Genomic DNA, 24,572 nt, shown 5'->3' with positions numbered 1-24,572 from the left:
TGGCCCTGAACACTAATTATTGTAAGGAGTTAGAGAAAACATCTGTGTCTTAGGTGATAAAGACAGTATTAGTCTTGTGACTTTCAAGTAATTCACTTAATGTCTTTTTTTTTTCCTAAGTTACTTAATGTCTTAATATCTCAAGTTTGTCACCTACAAAATGAAGGGGTGGGCCTAAATGATCTCTTGAGTCCCTTCATTTCCACAATTCTGTCTTTTCCTAACATTTACTCCATACCATGAGGATTCTCTTGGTAGAACCATTAGATTAGGGGTAGGAGAAATAATGTATTCTACACATAAAGCAGAAAAAGAAAATGGCCTCAGGCTCCCTCTCCCTCTGCCCCTCCCCCCTGCTTGTCACACACATATGCGTGCGCTCTCTCTCTCTCTCTCAAATAAATAAAATCTTTAAAAAAATGACAAAAACTGAAATTTTAATTTCCTCACATCCCTGAACAAAACAAACTAAATTCTTTACAAAAATTATACTTTCTTTGCCCTGAAATTCAGCCATCTTATCCTTTGATATATTTTTTTCCTTTTGAATAAATGACAATGACCATATTGCTATTTCCTATGAGATTAGTGCTGTCCAATGGAAATACACTGTGAGCCACTTAATGTAACTTTGCATTTCCTAGTAGCCACATTATGAAGTAAAAATGAAGCAGATGAAATTAATTTTAAAATCTTATTTAACCTACAGCATCTAAAATATTACCACTTCAACTTTTAATCAGTATAAAATTATTGAAGTAGTCTATATTCTTTTTTTATCTACTAAGACTTTGAAATTCAGTGTGTATCGTACAGTTATGACACATCTTTATTTGAAGTAGCCACATTATAAGTGCTCAATAGCCATGTGTGACTAGGAGCTCTGGACATTGAAGTTCTAGGTAATGACATAGAATTCATATCAGTGTGGGAATTTTTTATTTTCCTGGGACATCTAACACTACTTTGTGAAATTTGGAAGCAAACCTTAAAATTCCTATGGCCCCACTCCCTTATCTAACTTAATACCAATCTCATTGATTTTTCTAAATATCCTAAGTATCTTATCTATCCCTTCTCTCTCTACTCCCAACACACCAATCCAAAATACCATTTTATCTCAACTGCGTGCCCTTACTGATCTACCTGTATCCACCAACCCTTATAAACTTCTCTCTGTCCAACACCTATGGTAATGTTTTCAAACATCTAAATCTGCTCATATGATCCCTCTTCTTAACACACTTTAGTGGCTTTCTGTTGCTCAGCGGATAAAGACAAACTATCCTAATGTGATCTACAGATCTCATAGTTTCTCGTCTAGCTACACTGGACTTGTAGTCCCTGTCACCGCTGAGCCTGTGCACATTGTAATTAACTCCTATTCATCCTTCAGTTCTCAGATCAAGTTTGACTTTCTCAGGCAAGCTTTTCTTGTCTTCCTGCAGGTTCTCCTAGCATTCTCTGCTTCTTCACTGGACTTGTCAGTTGCAAGTTTACATTGATGTTTTGTGATTCAGCAAGTATTTGTGGAGTGTTTATTAAATGCCAGACACTGGTTTAGTTACTGGTACAGCAGTGAACAGACTGAAATTCCTGCCCTGGTGGATCTTATATTTGAGTGAGATGAGCTAGGTAGTGTGTCATGAAAACCATAAAGCAGCCAGAAGAGAACAGAGAGTGAGGGCAGCAGGAGTTTCGATTGCAGATGGGTTGGCTTCAGGAAGCCTTCCCTGGGAAGGGGCCATCTGAGTGAAGACCTGAATGAAGTGAGAGAGCAAATCATGGGTATTTGGGGGAAGAGTGTTCCAGGCAGAGAACAGCTAGGGCAAAGGCCAGTGAGCTATAGTGAGGGAGGGAGGTAGAGTGAGGGCTAGATGTCATCTAGAGCCTTGCAGATCATTAGTCTGAAAAAGATGGTAGGTTCTTGGAGGGTTTCAAGGAGAGGAGTGGCAGTTTCTGACAGATTTTAAGTAGCTCTTTAAGTCACTTCTGACTGCTAACTGGGGGCTGGGGGTGGTACCAAGGACTGAACTAAGTGTGAGATACAGCATGGCTTGGGTCAGGATGGGAGTGGAAGAGATGGTGAGTAGTTGTTAGACACTGTGTGCGACAGGAGTCTAGGATGATGCCAGAGATTTGGCCTGACACCAGAAGCACGTAGTTGATACTCTCTGAGATGGAAAATTATTATTATCGTGTTCACAACTCCTGGGGCTGCCATTTGTTTAGAATATTATGTGCAATGCTGCCTTGTGGAGAAAGACCAGAGCAATAGATGTGGAGCAAAGAGCAGGAGTTTGGCTCTTGGACATGTTTGGGTTTGCATGTTCCTTAGAATGCCGAATTAGGTAATTCGTAACTATATTATTTGTCCAGGCTTCAAATGTAGTTTGAGAGAGGTCACTGTAGAGGTATTTCACAAGTGTGGGTGAATATAGACAGGAGAAGGGTCCTAGTTAGTGTTTAGGTGGAACTAGCAAAAGAGATGAAAAAGCAACAGCAAGTGATTTAGGAGGAACGTCAGGTTATTAGTACGGAATTTGATGAGCCAAGTGAAGGAAGTATTTTTAAGACGGAAGGAGTGATGAGGTGTAAAGTGTTGTTAATCATGTACTTATTTGATTAATTGCTGCTTCCACTAGGTTTTAAACTACATGAGGGCAGAGACCAGTAATTTTGCTTCTTTTATTTTATCTGTCTGGCATGTAGTGGGGTTCAGTAGTTAGAATGAGAAAATGAATACAGTGTTCAGTAAGTATTTGTTCAGTGAGAGAATGTTTTCAAAAACTGAAGCAGTAACTCTGCTGGAAGATGGGATGTAGCACAAAAATATTCTTGTTATGTGTTAGTGTCATATATTCATCAAGATGACATGAAATCTGGCAGTATAAACAGAATTTTGTCATCTGGCAGAAAGATGTTTTCTAATTAATTATGAAGTATCCAAGACCTACAGCAAGGCGTAAAGACTAATAAGATGAAAACCCCTGTGAAGCCACTGCGTTTTCTCCCATGTTTGCCCTCTTCCCTCCTCCACTATCCCATATTGATCTATGACATTCCTGTGCATTGAGCTATATTTCTTTAAGTATATGTATCCCTTAGCAATATGTGCTATTGCAGGTTTTAAATTTTTTATGTAAATGGTATCCTGTGTTTTTAGTCGTCTTTAGTTTGCTTTTTATGTTCAGCATTGCTGACCAGCACCAATGGTAATATGGGCACTCTAGTGCATTAGTAACTGAGTTGTGGAGCATGAATATCTGAGTTTATTAAAGACCGCCAGTTTTCTGAAATGTTTGTGCAGATATTGTTTATCATGTCAGAACTCTTGCTATTGACAAAAGATTAAGCCATGATGTCAGTCTAGTGTATTAGTCTTATTTATTAGCATAAATGGTGTAGTTATTAGCTTCACTAAAGAATGAATCCTTTTGTTAAATCAAAATTTAACCTCAGATATTATGAAAAGAGAGTGGTTATCCCTGAATCTAATAAATTTATCTTGATGTTTTTGCCCATTATGTCAACGTTCAAGTCTCTATAACTTTAAAAAGTTGAAAGCTGAAAAAACTACAAGTCTTCTGGCTCCCTGCTTTTATGTTTTGCCACTACAAATTCTCTTGGGATTCAAAAGTTTAAAAGTAAAACTTTTAAAAAGTGTATATATACTTTATGAAATTTTAAAAGCGCTTTAGTTGTTCACGAAAAGTATTAATCAAAACTCACTATTACCTGTATATATCCATATGTAACTTTATTTCAGGTGCTAATTCAAGTTTTCTAAAATGAAATCTGTATGAAATTTGAACTTTGAAGAATACAGATTCTGAATCCAGCCATGTGGTTTAGTGATTTAGGTTGGTGATTACACCACCCGGGTCTCACTCAATTTTCTGTAACAGAGGCAATTTCTGAGTCACCTGGAACTTACTAAAATATATATCTCTCATTAATTCAGTTCCCTAAGTAGACCCTGTAATTCCTACCAGTTTGTGGAATTCTGTATTCCCAAGTCTTTTGTGTTCAGTAGAATTTAACCAAACTGGTTCTACCTAAACTTGTTCTTAACTTGTAGGAAGAAAGGGGCACCTTGCGAAGTGCAGCCATTTCTCAGGGTCAGGCCGCTTACCTACAATGTCTGTCACACAGTGCACCTCAGAGTTGCTCAGGGGGAAAAGGAAAAATTCCAAGCCTTTTATTTCACTGTAGAAACCATCTCCCTTATCCTGGAAGTGGCACAAAAATTTTTTATGGTATAGCGACTGTCCTTAGTCATCAATAGAATACTGGCTAAATAAAGTGACTTCTTTAAGAGCAGATCTGAATCAAACAAATGCTAAGTCTGGTTTTTCTCCAACCCTGTTGCACACTTTGAGGTTACCTCGGATTGAAAGAAGAAAAAAGAACAGATTTTGGTACTTCATTTCTTAGGGTTTTTTTTGTTTTATGGTCAGAAGAATGGAAATCATGCTTACCAATGAAAAGAATTTAATGTTACAGGGAAGTTCATCAGTGATATAAAAAAGTATTTAGTAGGAATATAACTACATAGAAAAAAGGTTTGCTCCAGTTTTACTTTTAAAGGTTCCCTGTCTGTGTGATGTACACCACCTGTCCATTATTATTACCGTTCAGAACCCTAGGAGCCATTCTTTTCCCTTCTCTCTCCATCCTATTTCCCCTGTTCTCCAATTGATTTTACTTCCTGAATAACTTTTCTCTCCTTCCCCATGTCTGTCAACTCTGAACAACATTTATTAAGAGTACCGTGTTTTTATAAGGCTGTAGCTCACTAGCTCTAGAAATGTGAGCACTCCTTAAGTCTGTGCACGATTGTTCAGCCTGAGACAGGTCTCAGCGCACCCTGTCGTCTCGGTACCGACGGATCCCTCTCCATCTGAACGCTTTGGCCTGACGTTCCCATAGCTGGTGCTACAGAAATCCTGAGAATCTTCACGTCCCCACTGACCCAAGCAGCAGGGCCAAATTGGGACGCTTCTGTGGATGGTGATCCCTCTCACACAAAACCTGGCTTTTCACTCTTCCTCCCTCCTTTCAGTAGGCAGCCATCTCTTAGTGATACAGTTGCCAAAATGGTCATGAGCGTGATCACAAAGAAGGGAAAGGGTTAGCAGTTTTATCATTTATATTCAACCACTGTTAATGTGTCCTTACAATTCTTATTTCCATGGAGCTGCTTATCTCTTTTTTTTTTCCTTCGTTTAAACCAGTTTGGGGCACAAATTGCCATGTATTTTGCTGCCTCTTACTTTTTTCTTTTTTAATCAGTGTCTAACATTCACAGCTCTAAATGGGTGCTCAAAAATTTTTAATTACTTAATTTCACTTATTTTAAAATTTATTTTAAAGCCCTTTGAATCCCAAGAGAATTTGTAGTGGCAAAACATAAAAGCAGAGAGCCAGAAGACTTGTAGTTTTTTCAGCTTTGCCATTTATAGATTGTGCCATTAATGGAATCTATTTCATATCTTGGCCTTTTTAAAAAAATTACCGAATCTATGAAGTAAAGGATTTTGGACTATTGGGTCTTTAAAATACCTTCGAGGTCTTCCAGAAATGCCAGGAAGTAGGATTATTTTTATTAGTGACTTCAGAGTAAGAGCTGCAGTTAAGGGTAGTTCTCAATCAGTAATACAAAGAATTTTGATCAAAACTGCAGGAGTCTGAAGGAGGTGCTAGGGTTGAGTGATGGTCACGAGGCAAGCTCTTATAGATTGGGGGGTATTATCCTCTCACTAGAACATAAATTCTACAGGGGCAGAAACTGTTGTCTGCTTTGTGCACTGATGTATCTCTAGTGCCTGGAATAATACCCGTTCAGTATTTGAGTTTGCTAAGTGGCCATTCCAAAGCTTTAGACTGTATAGCCTACAGGCACGTCATCTCCCATTGTTTATCATGTTTGGAATCATTTCTGCAAAAGTCTGTTACTAGTCCAAGAATTTGACTGTATCTTAGCATTCTTTCTTTGGAAACAGGGGTTTTGGGTTTTTTCCCCACCCACAATTAAGAACATTTTCAGGTTTTTTCCCTAGTATGAATTATTTAATGCTTAGTGAGGGCAGATTAAGGATTCTGTACATTGATTAATTTCTAGTGTGAATTTTCTGGTACTTAGTTGAAGCTCAGCTCTTGTTAAGGTTTTTCTGTATTTCTTATACATACAGATTCTCTTGGTGTGATTTCTCTTTTGATCTTGAAGGTTTTTTTCTTTTAGAAACCTCTTACACATTTATAGGGCTTCCCTCCAGTGTGAGTTCTTTCATATGGAGGAAGCAGTGACTGTGTTCTGAAGGTGTATTACATTCATGGGTTTTTTGGGTTTTGTCTATTATGAATTCTCTCATGTTCTATAAAACTTGTATTTCTTCTGATGACATTGCCATGTTTATTACATCAATGGGGTCTCTCTTCGGAATGAGTGTTCTGTTACTCAACACAGGATGTGTTATGACAGAGTTTGCTTGCAATCAGATTTTCTTTCTAATCTCAATTCTCCAGTGCTTTTGAGAATTCTTAAAGGGTGAACTGTGCTTGAAATCTGTACTGTACTCATTACACTGGGTAACTTTTGCCTCTTAAGAGGTTCTCAAGTGTTCCTAAGTGTCTGGCTCTGACTGAAGGCTCCTGACACGTATTACGTTCAAAGAAGAAAGTTTCACACCTTATTTTAATTTTTAGTAGGTCAGGTCATTAAGTCATTTAGATTATATCAATAAGCAGACATTATATACAAAGGACAGATAAGGCCCTCGTGTGTAACTGGGACACACTAGAGATTGAGGAAGAATGCTGGTGAAATGAGGAAGAGCACATAATAGGTAATTCTGACTCTTACTAAAACATTTCTGAAAAACTTAAAAATGAGATATTTTTGACAATATGTTGAAGACCTTTGGTAACATTTTTGTGTATGCAGAGACTAGAATCTTGGCAACTTCCAAAGTTCCAAAATCAGGAATACCATAATTCTATGTTTGTTTTAATGAAAATTATCATTTGCATTAGAATTAAAATGTAAACAATTCATGAATATGGTGAGAGGTTTGAAGAAAGCAAAGAAGACATGAAAGACTTGGAATTTTCTGTTAGAAGCAAGGTGCAAACTGTTTTGTATGTTATATTATTGCTGCTCATCACCATGAACTTCCTGTGTAGCAAGGTTAGGCTTAGAATAAAACCAGAGAAGTAAAGAGGAACGTTGTTGGTTAGAGAGTAGGTGTCTCTCGGCAGAAGACAGCCCCTGCATCTATCTCTGCTCTCATTCTGGGGGCAGCTTCAGTGTGTCGGGAGGAGGGTGCGGGGGAACAGGGGATGTGAGTACATTAGAAAAGAGAAGTGATATTTTTGATTTAACATAACACATTGAAGTTTTATAGTTTCAGAACTTCATTCTGTTGATTAAAAATACAGGAATCATAATGAGCACATCATCTGGGGTGAGACTTCTTTCTAAATAGCCATATAGGCTGAATGCTAATGGAGATACCATATCCCTTTAAAGTTTAGCATTTTTTGAGCATAAGAGTACCTTAGCAATAATTATCTTCTTCTGTGTGTCAACTATACTTCAATTAAAAAAAAAAATTGTCTTCTTGTGAACACTACCCCCACCCCCCACCCCCCTGCAGTCTTTAGATTCCATCACTTTATCTTTTCTTCTCTCAGTCTCTGTCTACATGCTGGTCTATATTGGCCTTTTCTCTTCTTCTATCTTTAGGTATCCCTACAACATCACCCTTAGAGCAGTCCTTTTAAGAGTGTTGGAACCTACAAGATGAAATTTAGAGCAAGAATTTGACTTTACAGAACAAACCTACAAGAGACATAAGAGAAGCCGTGGCTCCTGTGAAATTCAGTAATTCTTTCATAGGGTAGGTGGTCATCAGTTGTGGTGTTTGCTCCCCACGTGCTTCCAAAATGAACTCAGTGGAAAATCGGGCTCGACAGTTTCATGGCTCAGAATGAGCCCATGAATATTCTTTCAGATATACTTTCAATGACCATTTAAAAATTGCCTTTATATCTGTGAGTTGCTGTTAGATTTCTTTTTACTGCCTGATTTTAAAATTGTAAATCCATTTGAACAAGATTTAAGAGGTATCAAGGCTGTTGTAGTTTAGCCTTTGCTAAAATAGAGGCTTACTTACATAGTGTACTTAAATCTGTCCTATTCTTAAATCAGACTCTTAAAAAAACACCCTTTGATCACGAAGCTTACTTTTTGGTGTTCATGGGAGATGTTTTAGTATAGAATAACCCTTGACTAGGCTGATATGCTGTCAAATGCAAGATACCACTGGTGGGGGGCACCTGGGTGGCTCAGTTGGTTAAGCAACTGCATTGGGCTCTGGTCATGATCCCAGGGTCCTGGGATCGAGCCCCACATCGGGTTCCTTGCTTAGCGGGAAGTCTGCTTCTCCCTCTCCCTCTGCCTGCTGCTCCCCCTGCTTATGCTGTCTCTCTCTCTGTAAAATAAATAAATAAAATCTTTAAAAAATAAAAAAAAAGGTACCACTGGTGGGAGAATTTATTTCTCAGATCGTTTATAGTGTTTCCTGGAGGAAGATCCTGGAGTCTGAGACAAAAAGAGACAGAGACAAGGGGAAAAGCAATTTTTTTTTTTCCTCATGGAGAAGTTCAGTGGCCGTTGAGAGGTGAAGGTGGGGCAGGGCAAAATTCTTCTAAGGCTAGCTAATATAAATGCATGTCAGAGTATAAGAAGAAACTAGTGAGTGAGTTCCTGGAGAATGCAATTTCAGCTCCATAATTCATTAAATGGATTTTTATTGTTGTTGTTTAACTTTTTATTTTGAGGTAATTACAGATTCACTGGAACTTGCAAAAAATAGTACAGGGATAATTATAGATTCATAGGAAGTTGCAAAAATATTGCAGAGAGGTCCCACTTACCCTTCACCCAGTTTCCCCTAGAAGCTACATCTACATAAGTATGGTACAGTAGCCAAACCAGGGAAGGACATTTGTACAACACATATCTGTATAGTTGTGTAACATTTTTTTCTATGTGTAGTTTTGTCTAACCATCACCTCAGTCAAGATACAGAACTATTGCAATACCACAGAGATCTCTCTCCCTTGTGTTAGCCCTCTGTAGTCAACCAGTCCCACTCCTACCCACTCCACACCATCCTTAACTCCTACAACCACTAATCTGCTCTCCATCATTATAGTTTATTGTTGTATTAGATGGGCTAGTAATACAGCATCGTCTCAAAGGGGAAATGTTTTCTGAAGCAGAAGCTACTGTCTTAAGAGGTTTTAAAGAACCTGCTTGTGTCTTCACATTTTCCAGTTATAAATTTCTTTAAAATGGAGGGCTCCAGTGGAATTTTCATCCATTTGCTCCCAACTAATGTGACCATAGATTCATTCATCCCCACCTCCTTTCTGTCAGCTTCCAAGAGAGTTTTGTTAAAGGGACAAAGCATTTTTTCATTAAGTTAATAATGTTGAAATGTTTTAAGAATTGGATGAATTTTTTATTCAAATTTTTATCCATTTTTATCATTTTTTTATTTGAGGAGTCAGAAAAGCATTTGGAAGTTTTTAGTGTAAAAAAAAATAAAGCCGTAATTCACTGATACTTTTATCTGGGTTCCTTGTTTATCATAATTTATAATAATGATGAAGATAGGTTCAAAGGAGTTGATATGTATAAAGCACTTAGACTAGTGCCTGGCACACAGTAATCTCTGTGTTAGTGTTAACTCTTACTTTTATTGCTACTGTTAAGACAACGGTTCTCAGGCTGAGAAGGCCTTTTTAAGCATAAAACCAGAAGATTAAATCACACAAAGAGGAAAGTAAAAGTATCGGCTACTTTGAACAAGAAAAACCAGGCCCCCATACGCACATAAAGAAGATTGGGAAGGTGTGTTTTCATAGATTTTCTCTCCGTGGTGGGTTTATAGTTGATTCATGGCCCCACCCTCCCTATTCTCTCCTTTTAACAAACATAATTACTCTTACAGTTGGGGAAATTAAAGCAATGATATATGGAAAGGGAATAAATACACCCAGATTCAGTAAGACTTTTAGGAAAGTGACACTCGCTAGTAGTAGTATAAATGACCCTGTATTTCAGGAGGGCAATTTGACAGATATCAAAGCCTTGAAAAGGTTCATCCTCTTGACCTAGTGATTTTACTTTTAAGACTGTATTTTTAGGAAATGATCAGAAATGTCAGAAAAGGTGCAAGGATATTCATTAGAGTGTAGCCTTCTAACAGGAAAGTGAAATTCACTTTATGTGTAAAGTTCATTATTGAGTTTGAACTCCATCAAATGGCTACATTGAGTAGTTTGATAGGTATAATATCAGTTTAACACACTTTGATCATGGCATTAGTATAAATTTGGAAATAATATTAATTGGTTAAAAACAATTTCAATATTTATAGATTTAATCCTAGGAATTTGTCCTAAAATATGCCATCTTTATATAGTTATATTAATATATATTAATAGTATTTATATTTTTAGAACAAAAATATTTTCTAGCAGTTGGATGTTTTTAATATAGTTATGTCATTTTTACATTCATGTAATGTCTATCACTATTTTCTGTCTAAACAGGGAGGTAATGTGAAACGAACACGTAGGCTCAGTAACTGTGGCATTGCTTCTGTTGTTTTATACTTGCCTTCAGTAATTTCAAATCTAAAGGTTGTAATCTAGCTTTTGGTTTTAAAAAAGTTAGTAATTGATATCTTTTTTTTTTTTTTTTTTAAGATTTTATTTATTTATTTGACAGAGAGAGACACAGCAAGAGAGGGAACACAAGCAGGGGGAGTGGGAGAGGGAGAAGCAGGCTTCCCATGGAGCAGGGAGCCCGATGCGGGGCTCGATCCCAGGACCCCAGGATCATGACCTGAGCCGAAGGCAGACGCTTAACGACTGAGCCACCCAGGCGCCCCAGTAATTGATATCTTCAGAGCATTTAGTGCTTATCCACCGTGTTGAAGCAGTAATTGCTGTTTCCTCCCTCAGTGTTCTCCATCTCAATTACTCAGGCCAGAAGAGGGAATCTGAGTACCTCTGGATACCTCATTCTTAGCTTACGATGTGTGGATCCAGTTTTTGACCAAGTCTTGCCTGCCTCCAAAATACCGTGAATCTACCACTTTTTTCAGTATTCACTGACATCACCCCAGTCAAGGGAACAGTACCTGTGTTTTTGGAGTATTGTATCATCATAATAACTGTTTCCTCCTTTTTCCCCTTAGTCCGTTTCTTTTTGTTTATATTTTTAAATTTTATGGAAGATAGGAATACATCCCATTAAAGAAGTCACGTATTTCTACCAGCCCCACCCTTGAGCCCCACACCCATCCAGTGTCTTAGCTATTCCTCTTTGGAGGAATTTCAGTTCAGTTTTCAAATAATGCATCTAAATGCCTATCGTTTATAATTTTTAAAATTTTAGATATGATTTATTGACTCTCTGTACTGTAGAAGATGATTTTACTCTTATATTCTCTTCCCCTGACATTTACACAATTCACTTCGCCTCTTTTTCGCATGTAGTTATGTTGTAATTTTAACATGAATAAGTAATCATGCCTCAACCATGCTTTACAATCGAGCCATGATTACTTACTTAAATTTTGTTTTCCTTGAGCTAATAACTTACTTAAAGTTTCTCTGTACTGGTCACTAATGTTTCTGCTAGTGGTAAATATAGTGAATGCCTTATCAGTGTGTGTGTTCAAACTCTTAGAATAGAGTTCATCTATGAGAGGCACCCCTCTTGGAATTTCTGTCCTCTTGCTAGTTAATATCTGAACTATTGTTCTTAAGCTCTGCTCACAGTTGTGTCCCAGGATGTCCCTTTACTGTTAATCTGGGTATTCATAGTATTTTCTTTGTATGTGGTTACTCAGTTTCCTGGATCACATGTCTTCCTTTTTCTTAGTTTGCTAGTTTGTTTTGAGGGACCACATATTCTGCTGGCTCTCTGAGAATAGGTGCATAGAAGACAAATTCTCTGAGACTTTCATGTTTGAAAATCTCTGCAATATATTTTCATACTTAATTCATATATTTGTTGGACACAGAATTCTAGGATTTTGAAGACATTATTTCAGTTGTCTTTGACTTTCAGTGTGTTACTCTTGAGGTATCGATGCCTTTGATCCCTTTTTTCTGCCTGAGATCTATTTTTGTTTTTGAATCTTACAGATTTTTTTTTTTTTAAGATTTTATTTATTTGACAGAGAGAGTCACAGTGAGAGAGGGAACAGAAGCAGGGGGAGTGGGAGAGGGAGAAGCAGGCTTCCCATGGAGCAGGGAGCCCGATGCAGGGCTCGATCCCAGGACCTTGGGATATCAGACCTGAGCCGAAGGCAGATGCTTAACGACTGAGCCACCCAGGCGCCCCTGAATCTTACAGGTTTATAATCTCTTGGTCTCTAATGCTCTAAACTTTCTGATGCTGGGCCTTGGTTTTGAGGGGTTTTTTAATTTACTCCATTATAAAGGGCACGAGACAGGTCTTTTCTTGCCCTTAAAGTTCTAAGGGCATTTAAAAAAATTTTTTTGATAAGTTATTTTTCCCAGTACTCCCTTAAAATTCTTGTTGTTATGCAGACATTGAGTCTAGTGGACTCCAATTAACATAATATTTTGACTCCTATTTTGATTTTTTTTTTTTTTTAAGATTTTTATTTATTTATTTGACAGAGAGATAGCGAGAGCAGGAACACAAGCAGGGGGAGTGGGAGAGGGAGAAGCAGGCTTCCTGCCGAGCAAGGAGCCCGATGTGGGACTCAATCCCAGGACCCTGGGATCATGACCTGAGCCGAAGGCAGACGCTTAACGACTGAGCCACCCAGGCGCCCTTGAGTTTATTTTTTAAAAGATTTTTATCACCTTTATCTCACAACTCTTATGTTGGTTTTTTAAATCTCTCTTACTGTGTTTTCCTTTCCAAAAGCTCTGTTTTGTTCTCTAAACATATCCTCCTGTTTTTGCCTAATGGGAGCAATATCCTCATCTATCTGAGAGTAATAATTGTATGAGTTTTTCTTTTCTCAGTTGTTTGTTTGCTTCTTGCCCTAACTCAATTTCCTCAGATAGATTCTGTCTCTTTCTGGTGGTGGTTATTGCATTACAGCAGGGTTCTTAACCTGTTTTGAACCTTGGAACCCTTTGGCACCTGAACAAAGCCTATGGAGCTGAACCCCTTTAAAATCAAAGGAAATCAATTCTGTTAAAATACACTTCTCAACATATTTTTATAACTGTCACATAGCAGTATATATGTGCTTCTTTATTAACACATTAAGATCCAGAGATGATGAGCTCATAATTTCAAACTAGTGATGAGTATAATGATGTTTTTGGGCTATCTGTACCAACTGTAATGTGATATGAAAATTTTTTATCAGTGACAAAGTCACATGTATTGCTAACTCTTCTGTAATCTGTACTCTACATTTATAATTAAAAGGAATGTCGTATCAGAGGTTAGTATAAAATAAAAATTTAATTTTTTGACATCCAAGTTTATTAAGCCCTTTGAATTCTATTGACAGACCTTGCGGGGTATCAAGAACTCTTTTATTAGAAGTTTCGTCACATATCTGGGGTGGTTGGCTGTCAGCTCAAAGAGTGAGGTACTGGGAAGCTAATCGGAAGCTCTGAGTAACTGAATGGGGCTTGACAACTACTAGGCTTCACTATACACTGTAGAAAGCTCAACTTTCATTATCTGTGGGTCCTTCCTCTTGGGATTCAAATCTCTTCAAAAAAGAATCCACCAATCTCCTTGTAGAATGTAAGTCTAGTTATCTATATTCTCAGAGACAAGTAATTTTCCCTCTTATATTCTGCTAGTAGAATTTGTTTTTGTGATTTAACTAAATGGTTATAGTATTAGATATGTTCGTGTTAAGTAAAATGGCTCTAGGAAAGGACACAATTGTCTTTTATGTTTTAAAACCCTTACTATAACAAGAAGAGTGGGCTATTTCATCAAATTTATTTTTACTCATTTTTTTCAGGAGCTTTCAAGTTGTGGATGGAATAAAAAAGAAAAATATAGTTCTGCACCAAATGCCGTTGCCTTCACAAGAAGATTTAATCATGTGAGTTGCTTATAAAATCTTGATAATTTAGTTTCTGAAATTCAGTTCCTTAATGTATTTTCTTTTTTTTTTTTTTTAAAGATTTTATTTATTTATTTGACAGAGAGACACAGCAAGAGAGGGAACACAAGCAGGGGGAGTGGGAGAGGGAGAAGCCGGCTTTCCGCTGAGCAGGGAGCCTGATGACCTGAGCCGAAGGCAGACGCTTAACAACTGAGCCACCCAGGCGCCCCTCCTTAATGTATTTTCATTAAGAAGTAGTTTAACTTTTCACATCAATGTTGGAATATTTTAAGCCACTATCTCTTCAAATGTTGTCTCTCTGCATGATCTCTATTTTTTTTCCTTCTGTAATTTCTTTTGGAAATTTGTTGGGGCTTGATACTCTTTTCTACTTGTATGTTAACCTTTCGTATTTTATATCTATTTCCTTAAACCATTCTGCATGGTTTCTTCAGATCTATATTTCAGTTCACTAATTCTCTTATAGATGGGTCACATCTGTTTCAAATCTGTGTGCTTTTACACTAGTGTCATTTTTAATATTTCTTAAATCATTTTCAACATTTTATTTTGTAATTTCTGTGTTATTATCTGAAGACCTTGGAGTTCTAATTCTATGTTATGTCTGCTGATCCTTACACAAAATGGTTTGTTTTCTTAAGCATTTTATAATTTTAGATTGAGAGCTCATATTCATTTAAGTTTTATGTGTGCTTTATCTGTGGGACTTCTGCTGCTGCCTAGATTGAGGGTATATCTCTTCTGAAATGCTTTTGTTTGCTTTTGCTGGTACCAAGGGCTATAATGACTTAGTTCAGTTTTTCATAAGTTTTGGTTAGGAACATCCATACTTTGCTTTAGTGAAAATTTAAACTCGAAATCCACTTAAGGGCTCGTTACAAATTCTTATGAAAAACTTATTTTTCTCCATCTCCTGTATTTGTCTTCCCCTGCCAGTAAGTGAATTGTTTTAGCCTCCATTTTCACCAAGATTATAGCACTTTGACAATCCCTTAGATAGACATAGTGGTGGTAGAAGAGAGTTGGGCGACTTGTATATATCTTGGGAGGAGTATTAAATCCTGAGCCCCTATGTCACTGAGAGAAAATCCTCCATGGGCAGCTGCAGTGCCCTTTCTTTTAACCACTGCTTTGCCTTTGTTTCCTCCTCCCTTTTTTCCCCCCCTGCCTCTAGGGGAAATCCTTTCTTTCAAGTTAGCCACATGTTTTTTTAAAAAAGAGTTTGTTGTCTTTAACCCAACATTTCTAGGCTTTTATATAAACAGTTTCTCAGGTTATTTGGTTCACTGTATTCCCCAAAATGAAGTAGATCAAAGTTTTTAAAAATAAGATTAAACCATTAAAATAGGGATATAGGGCAAGCATGTCTTTCACTGAATTTTATATTCAAGTTATATAGTTACATATTCAAAATTTTTCTGAGTTGATCAGAATTTTTCATCACAGTAAAATTTTTTTACCATACAAAAACATTGTTATAATATTCACAAATTTGACTTTAGATTTTAAGCATATTATTCTTAAATAAACCAATAAGTTGTCAGAGTCAGATACGCCACATTGTACCAAAAGCTTTTATCCTTATTCCAGCATATTATTCTTAAATAAGCCAAAAAGTTGTCAGAGTCAAATATGCCACATTGTACCAAAAGCTTATATCCTTATTCCAGATTACAATTGATCCTATAATCTTACTGAGTTGCTCCATTACTCTATTAATTTCTCCTAGTAGGGTCATAGAAGATTTGAAATAGCAGATTATAAAAGAAATTAGAGTCTATTACAAGAAATCTATCTGCACCATTATTATTATTTTTTTTAAGATTTTATTTATTTGAGAGAGCAGGTACAAGCGGTGGGGGGGGGGGGGGGGGGGGAGGGACAGAGGGAGAGGGAGAAGCAGACCGCTCCCTGATCAGGGAGCCCGATGCGGGCTTGATGTGCTGCTCGATCCCAGGACCCCGGGACCATGACCTGAGCCGAAGGCAGATGATTAACTGACTGAACCACCCAGGCGCCCCTTGAAATGCTTTTATAAAGAGACATTTTCCCTCATCTGGTATTTGCTTGCCCAGAGGTTCATTACCTATAAGCAAGGAAGGATGAATGTTTGATCCTTCCCTTTATTTAATAATTTTGAAGATAATGAATTGGTGTTCCTCTAATAGTGACCAAGTAGTTTTTTATTTTTTAATACCATTATGAACTCATAAATTTAGATGCATATGATGTGTTTCAACCCGTTGTGGTTATCTTTATTGAGATGAATATTGTTCCATCTTTGGCCAGTGGAAGTCTATGCAAGTTGGCATTCATGTCCTTTGTCACAACCCTAGTAGTCTCGAATAGTTCCCTTGCCATCTGGTATACAAAGATGTTTCGGGTTCATTTGCTCCATTACCTGTCCCCCACCTGGAATCAACATTTCTTTAATAAGTCCTGGTTTCTTATGGGGGGAAGTGGACCTGAATGCTAGGAATGCTCATTGCTATCAGAATGACAATTTCTATGCCTTTTTCAGCAGAGATAGCTAGGATATCTGTGTGTTATACACATACACATACAACTATTTAAAGATAAAGCATCTCATGAGTTCATATTGATACTTCTAATTCGAATTCAGGACCAGAGTTTTACTTACAACTCTTCTGTATTACATCCATATGTTCTTTCTTCCACACCCAGAATTCTGGTTTTCAAGGGACATAGGACATGATACAATACCCTATCATATACTCATTTGCTTTGTCCTACATAACAAACAACAGACTCAGAATAATAATACTAATACCAATAATGTTATAAACAGATGTTTTGCAGATGTTCTGTTTTTCATAATTGCACTATATATTGTCTGAGCATATCGGCATTATATAATGTACTCTCTTTCTAACCCTCCTTAAAGTACCATCCTTATGTTGGTGTTTCTCTAGGCTATTTGGTTGCCTGAAGCTCGTTCTCTGTTACAATACTCAGGAAGGGCTCATTAAAACAGTAATGCCTGAATTCTTGAATGCTGACAAATTTTCCTCTCCTCTGTATAAAATTTTCCTTCCTTGATATTAATCCATTTTTTTTCCTGACAGTGTTGCTGTTGAAAAGTCTGATGATAATTACATTTTATTTTCCTTAAAAATTACTGTATCTTTTTGTCTCTATGGCCGACAGATTTTTTTTCCCAGTAATTTTATTGAAGTGTATCTTAGTGTCGGTCATTCTGGATCAGTATTCTCAGGTATGGTTGGCTTTAGCTAGGACTGTCAACTGGGGAGCACCTACACTTAGCCTTTCCAGCATGGTGGTTGGACTTCTTACGTGGTAGTTCAGGAATCTCAGACACAGTGTTCCAGCAATCAAGGCAGGGGCTGCGTGCTCTTTTATGACCTTGTCCTGGAAGTTAGCATCAATTTCGTTCATCTTCTGTTTATCAAAACAGTCACAAACCTGTCCAGATGACTTTCAGTGAAAAGAATGACAAGAACTTTTGGGCCATGTTGATGGTATTTGTCTTAAAATTTGTCTCACATTAAATTTAATAAAGTCAGCGATCATGCAGTTTAGATTGAGTTCACGGGTAATATTGGCTATGGTTGTTGATCAAATACCTAGAGTATAGCTTTTGATATATTTTAGAAGTAAACTTTATCAGAATCAGGGATAATAATTGCCATTAGTAGCCCAGATATAGTAATGGATAGGAAGATGGTTTTGTAAAATATATACATTTGATATTTACATATATACCTTTGTAAAATATATACAAAATATGTACATTTTGGCATTTTATTGATGAAATGTTTCACTAAAACAGGGAGACGAAATGTGAGGCAAGGCGCTATCTTTTGCACGATCATTTCTTTTTTTTTTTTTTAAAGATTTTATTTATTTATTTGAGAGAGAATGAGATAGAGAGAGCATGAGAGGGGGGAGGGTCAGAGGGAGAAGCAGACTCCCTGCTGAGCAGGGAGCCCGATGCAGGACTCGATCCCGGAACTCCAGGATCATGACCTGAGCCGAAGGCAGTCGCTTAACCAGTTGAGCCACCCAGGCGCCCTGCACGGTCATTTCTTAACTAATACACCGTTTTTAGATTTAGAAGTTTAAGCCAACTGATAGTGCTTTGATTTTCTTACCATAGTAAATGAATTAAAAATGTTACATTATATCATATGGTAAGCAAACTACTTTCATCAGAGTAGATAGAGCATTTTAGTAGTGTGATAGATAGATCTAGTCTGCCTTCTTTTTTTTTTCTTTTTTTTTTTTAAAGATTTTATTTATTTATTTGAGAGAGAGAGAATGAGAGACAGAGAGCATGAGAGGGAGGAGGGTCAGAGGGAGAAGCAGACTCCCTGCCGAGCAGGGAGCCCGATGCGGGACTCGATCCCGGGACTCCAGGATCATGACCTGAGCCGAAGGCAGTCGCTTAACCAGCTGAGCCACCCAGGCGCCCCTAGTCTGCCTTCTGATGAATGATTTTTAATGTCTTGAAAGAAATTATGAATATGGTTTATGAATTAGGGAATGCATTACATGATTTTTAAAATACAATCTTAGTTTAATTTTAGAATGACTTAGATACGTTTTTCTTTATGATATTTCATTTTATTCATACCAAGAAACACTTGGGATTCTTCACACTTATGATTATGCTTAGTGTAAATAAATGGCAATGTGGGATTCCACAGCCACAGGAAAAGTATGCTATAAGTAGCATATTTTATAATGTCTGCTCTTAAAGCATATCTAATCTGCCACGGTGTTTCAGAATACAGCAAAATCACACGTATTGGTATAGTGTTCTTGTTGTATCACTCTGGTTTTATTGCATTCTTCTGTTAGCTCTTTTCCTTCAAAACTTCTGTTTGCTTTTACAAATCAAAAATCATAGTGATGTTTTTGTGTATGTACACACATACATATCTATATCTGTCTCTGTGCATATACATATAGTACATATATGAAGTGTATGCAACATCCAAAGATTGGGTATATATCCAATTGGGGGGTGTGCAGGGAAAGAGAAAGTATGGTTTATTAACCAGCTATAGGTAGTTCATCAAGTAGTTCCTGTCATTAATTGGATCCTAGTGAGTGAAGAATCTTGCCATTCAACTATTTTTCATTTTTATTTGCAGGTAAGCTTTTGGGTTGTTAGAGAAATTCTTCATGCTCAGACATTAAAAATCAGAGCAGAAGTGTTGAGCCACTATATTAAAACTGCTAAGGTAAGAAAACTTTTGTTTTTATTTTTTGAGAGTCCCAACCATTCAGCACTGTTTGTGAGTCAATGTTTGCCTGTGACACCTTATTTACTATTTATTGACCCTGGAAAATAAGGCCTATTGATTAGTATGTCAATTTTTTCAATTGGGTGCCTGTTTTCTTTGCCTTTTCTTTATTCCTCCTATTGTCCTCCCTTTTACATCTTTCCTCCCTCTCTCAGAGTAGCTGGATTATATTATTTATTTGACTGGATAAGTAGGCAGAGATCAGATTATGGTGAAGTATGACAGTTAAAAATATTGGACTCTTGTGCACGTAATTGGGAAAGCCTTACAGGATTAAGTAGGAAAATACATACCAGTTATTTGCTTTTGAAATATATCAGATTATGGTGAAGTATGACAGTTACAAAATATTGGACTCTAGTGCACGTAATTGGGAAAGCCTTACAGGATTAAGTAGGAAAATACATATCAGTTATTTGCTTTTGAAATACATCACTGCCAACCATGTGGAGAATAAGAAGACTTTATTTGTAAGAGAATAATATAAAGAGGATATTAACAAAATATGTTAATTGAGTAGTTGTTGTATGGCATGGATAATAAATGCAGCAAGAGAAAAGGAACATGGATTTCAAGGATGGTCAGAATTTAGAGAGGAGGGGGTGAACAGGGCATTTCACAGGAAGATACCAATAATTTATTAAAACTCATAACTCCAAATTTACGTTAAGTTCACTAAAAGGTGGTATAATTGTAGCCACATTCTTCATTATTCTTGTAATAAATACATAATTTACCTCACATCCGAATGAAAGTGGATTAAAATAAGAATACCTTTTTTACAGTTTTAAATTACTGTAATTATTGTAAAATTGTGATTGCTGTGAGTTGTAACATATTTTCCTTGAGCACCTGGGAACAATTGTATTCTAGCATTCTGTGGCACTAGGTGGCAGAGCTAGCTTTGTAAATATGATATTTTGTGGCAGTGTCATAAAACTTTTAAAACGTTCTCTGTGATATGTTCGATAAATTGGGTTTTGCTAACAAATTCATGTCTTTTCTCCATAAAGTCTGAATTTGTTTTATTTTTTCCTGGTATTTTTATGCTTTGCACATTCCATTCAAAACCACCAAATTCTAGGGGCGCCTGGGTGGCTCAGTCGTTGAGCATCTGCCTTCGGCTCAGGTCATGATCCCAGGGTCCTGGGATCGAGCCCCACATCGGGCTCCTGGCTCAGCGGGGAGCCTGCTTCTCCCTCTTCCACTCCCCCTGCTTGTGTTCCCTCTCTCATGGTGTCTCTCTGTCAAATAAATAATCTTAAAAAAAGAAAAAAGAAACCAAATTCCGCCTTTCAGGTTTGCTGTTATCCTCCTCATCAAGTAATCATTTAATTCCAGTTCAGACTCTAAGTCATTTTTGACAGTGGTTGCTTTCGTCCCAAGCCCTAAGTTCATAACCTTTTTTGTTGTGTACCATCTCTTAAATCCTTCTATTCTGCCTCTCTGCCTTCTGTATTCAGTCTGTATAAAACGGGCAGGTCTTTTTCTTCTTTTAGTAGATTGTATGAGTTAGGGTTCTCTAGAGTGAGAGGATAAATACACACATATATAAAATATATAAAGAAAATTAAGGAATTGGCTCCAGTAGCTGGGGGAAGGGGCTGGCTAGTGTGAAATCGATTGTAGGGCAGGTGGACAATCTAGAAACTCAGGCTGGAATTGGAGGTGCAGTCTTGAGGCAGAATTTCTTCTCTCAGTTTTGTTTTTTTTTTTTTTAAGATTTGCATTTATTTATTTAAGAGAGAGCATGAGAGGGGGGAGGGTCAGAGGGAGAAGCAGACTCCCCACTGAGCAGGGAGCCCAATGTGGGACTTGATCACGGGACTCTGGGATCATGACCTGAGCTGAAGGCAGTCGCTTAACCAACTGAGCCACCCAGGTGCCCCTCTTCTCTCAGTTTTTGTCTCTTAAGCCATTTTAGCTGATTAGATGCAGCCTACCATATTATCAAGTGTAATCTCTTTTAATTAAAATCAACTGATTATAGATGTAAGCCATATCTACAAAATGGCTCCACAGCAACACCTAGATTAATGTTTGATTAAATAACTGGGTACCATAGTCTAAATCAAGTTTGATACATAATACTGATCACAGAGACACACAAAAAATTTATAAAGTAGATTTAAGGTATCAAAAGGATGATAAAGTGGATATCCATGTACCCACTGCCCTCTTTGAATTCCCATAGGTCTCCTCATATGCGATCCCCTACCCTCCCACTACAAAAGGAACCATTGCCCAGAATTTTGTTTGCTTTTCTTATATAGTTTTATATATGTGTGTGTGTTTCTGAATCATATATTGTATGTTTTTCAATTTTGTTTAAATCATTTCCTAATTACTTTTATATTTTTAAAACTTTGGTTTTTTTTACTCAGCACTGTTTCTGAATGGTTTCGGGGTATATCTCTGTTTAGAGTGCTCTGTTGTTTGCATATACCACAAATTCTTCAATATACTCTAGCTTGGATAGTTTTGAAATTTTTGTTGTTATAAACACTACTGCTTTGTAGGAGTCTCTAGGTGCTCATGTGGGGGTTGAAGCACTAAAATATAGAGAGAACAGGTAAATTACCTTTAAAGAAATGACAGTTAGATAACTTTCATTGAATGTGATGAGAATGAACATTTTTTTCTGTGTTGGCCATTTAGGTTTTTTCTCCTGAAATGTCTGTTCAGGATCTTTGAACAATTTTCTATTATGGTGTTGGTCTTTTATTGATTTTTGTAAGAGTTTTTTATTTAACTCTCGATGCTAGTTCTCTTTTACATGTTTTCATATGCATCATTCTATTTTTGACTTGTCTTACCACTTTTCATGTTATGTTTTGATAAAGTTATTCTTTAGTAGTCAAACTTACTGATCTTTAATTTTGTCTTATTTAAACATACCTAATTTAAGAAAGTTTTATAGCTTTGATTTTTGTACTTGAGTATTTAATCCATGTGGAATAAATTTTTATGTATGTATGGATTATGGATTACTATTCATATTTTTCATATGAATAATAATTCTGGCACCATTTTTTAATTGAGGTATAATTGACATACAGTATCCTGCTAGTTTCGGGTGTACATCATAGTGATTCAGTGTTTTTATACATTATGAAATTATCTCAATAAGTCTAGTTACCATACAAAATTATTATAATATTTTTTACATCACATTTCCATGACTTACTTACTTTAGAACTGGAAGTTTGTACCTCTTAATTGCCTTTGCCTGTTTCATCCACTCCCCCAAACCCTTCCCTCTGATAACCAACAGTTTTATTTTCTATAAATCTGTTTCTGTTTTGTTTGTTCATTTGTTTTGTTTTTTAGATTCCACATATACGTGAAATCATACCGTATTTGTCTTTCTCTGATTTATTTCACTTAGCATAATACCTTCTATGTCCAACAAGGTTATCACAAATGGCAAGATTTCATTCTTTTTTTATGGCTAAGACTGCATTGTATCATAGATACCACATCTTCTTTGTCTGTTTATCAGTGGGCACTGGGTTGCTTCCATTGTAAATAATGGCTATTGTAAATAATGCTGCAATGAACATAGGGGTGCATATATCTCTTTGAATTGGTGTTTTCATCTTCTTTGGATAAATACCCAAAATAGAATTGCTGGATCATATGGTAGTTCTATTTTTAAATTTTTGAAGAACCTCCACAGTGCTTTCCATAGTGGCTGCATCAATTTATAGTCCCACCAGCAGTGTGTGAGCAGTGTTTTCCCCACATACTTGCCAATGCTTGTTATTTTGGGGTTTTTTGGTTTTTTGGTTTTTTTTGATAGTAGCCAATCTGACCAAATGAGAGGATCTCTCATTGTGGCCTTGATTTGCATTTCCCTAATGATTAGTGATGTTGAGTTCTGACACCATTTTTAAAAATCCTTTGTTAAAGTGATCTTTATTTTATTTAACCTGGAAGTCTCTTTATGTCACCTTGTTCTTATAAAATGCTATTCCAGTGGTGCCTGGGTGGCTCAGTCGGTTAAGCGTCTGCCTTCAGTTCAGGTTGTGATCTCAGGGTCCTGGGATCAAGCCCCACGTCAGGCTCCCTGCTCAGCAGGAAGCCTGCTTCTCCCTCTCCCCCTTGCTCCTGCTCTCTCTCTCAAAAAAAGAAAATCTTTAGGAAAAAAAAAATGCTATTCCAGACTTAGAGTTTTGTGTGTTTGTTTTTTGTTTTTTACTCTGCTTGGGATTCCTTGAGCTTCCTGAACCTAGGAATTAATGTCTTCTCAGTAATCTAGGAAAATAATCAGCCATCATGTCTCAGATACTGTTTCTACCATTACTTTTTATCGTCTTCTTCTGCAACTCCAGCTAGATAAATGTTGGCCTTTTTTCTCTACGTTTCATGTCTCAACCTTTTTTCACATTTTTTAAACCTCTTTTATGTTGCATTCTAGATAATATCTTCATATTTAATCTTCATTTTATTTGAGGCCAATAACTGATATTGTTCTCCATTTGTAAATTCTTGGTTCCTTATGTTTTTTCATTTTCCATTTTTTTAAATTGAGTCTGTTGAGTTCATATTTCTTGAAACTTTATGGGAATTCTTTGAGACCTGAGCTAAGGTGATATATTGGTCAGAGTTCTCCAGAGAAACAGAAACCCTCCTCTTTCCTTAGCTCTAATGTTCAAAACAGGCATTTTTGCCTTGGAGTCTCTTGGTGGTGGGCAAGGACCATTCTAAATGATTTTCAGATAGGACCATTAAGATGTAAGCATCTGGTATTATGAGGAAATCTGGGAAATTAGCAATAAATACATAAATAAATAAATATCAAGTAGATCTCTTGGCAAACTGATGGAGCCTAATGTTAGGTAGGAGTCCTGCAAGGAGACTGTAAAAAGCAAGGTCTAGTTTTGGGAAGCGAGTGGATGTCCCAACATGAGTGAAGAACAGAGAATCAGGATTCGGGTGGGAGGAAGAAGGAAATTAAGGACTGTGGAAAGCAGATTTGAACCCTAACCCTGGAATTATGAGGGTACTGAGTAGAAAACCAGATCAGGATCCTGGGCACAGACCCTTTCTTAAAACTGGGATCATAAGGCAGGGGGTTGGTATTTCAGTATAAGGAAGGAGACTCCTTACTAGAAAA

The 24,572-nt window shown here is 36.9% G+C and overlaps 1 protein-coding gene across 3 annotated transcripts in view; it reads left to right on the top strand.

Annotated features, from left to right (window-relative positions):
• Positions 1 to 24,572, top strand: part of RALGPS2 (Ral GEF with PH domain and SH3 binding motif 2) — a 156,497-nt gene that overhangs the window by 46,177 nt on the left and 85,748 nt on the right. For all 3 annotated transcript variants that reach the window (XM_064594263.1, XM_064594265.1, XM_064594264.1), the window contains exons 5-6: positions 14,055 to 14,138; positions 19,301 to 19,390. In XM_064594263.1, the coding sequence (XP_064450333.1) occupies positions 14,055 to 14,138; positions 19,301 to 19,390 (174 nt within the window). The remainder of the gene's footprint in view (positions 1 to 14,054; positions 14,139 to 19,300; positions 19,391 to 24,572) is intronic.

This window comes from Mirounga angustirostris, unplaced genomic scaffold (assembly GCF_029215605.1).
Source record: "Mirounga angustirostris isolate CCGP_5_RB_7025 unplaced genomic scaffold, mMirAng1.0.hap1 SCAF_6, whole genome shotgun sequence".
Lineage (NCBI taxonomy): Eukaryota > Metazoa > Chordata > Mammalia > Carnivora > Phocidae > Mirounga > Mirounga angustirostris.
This window is presented reverse-complemented; position numbering and strand designations above follow the sequence as displayed.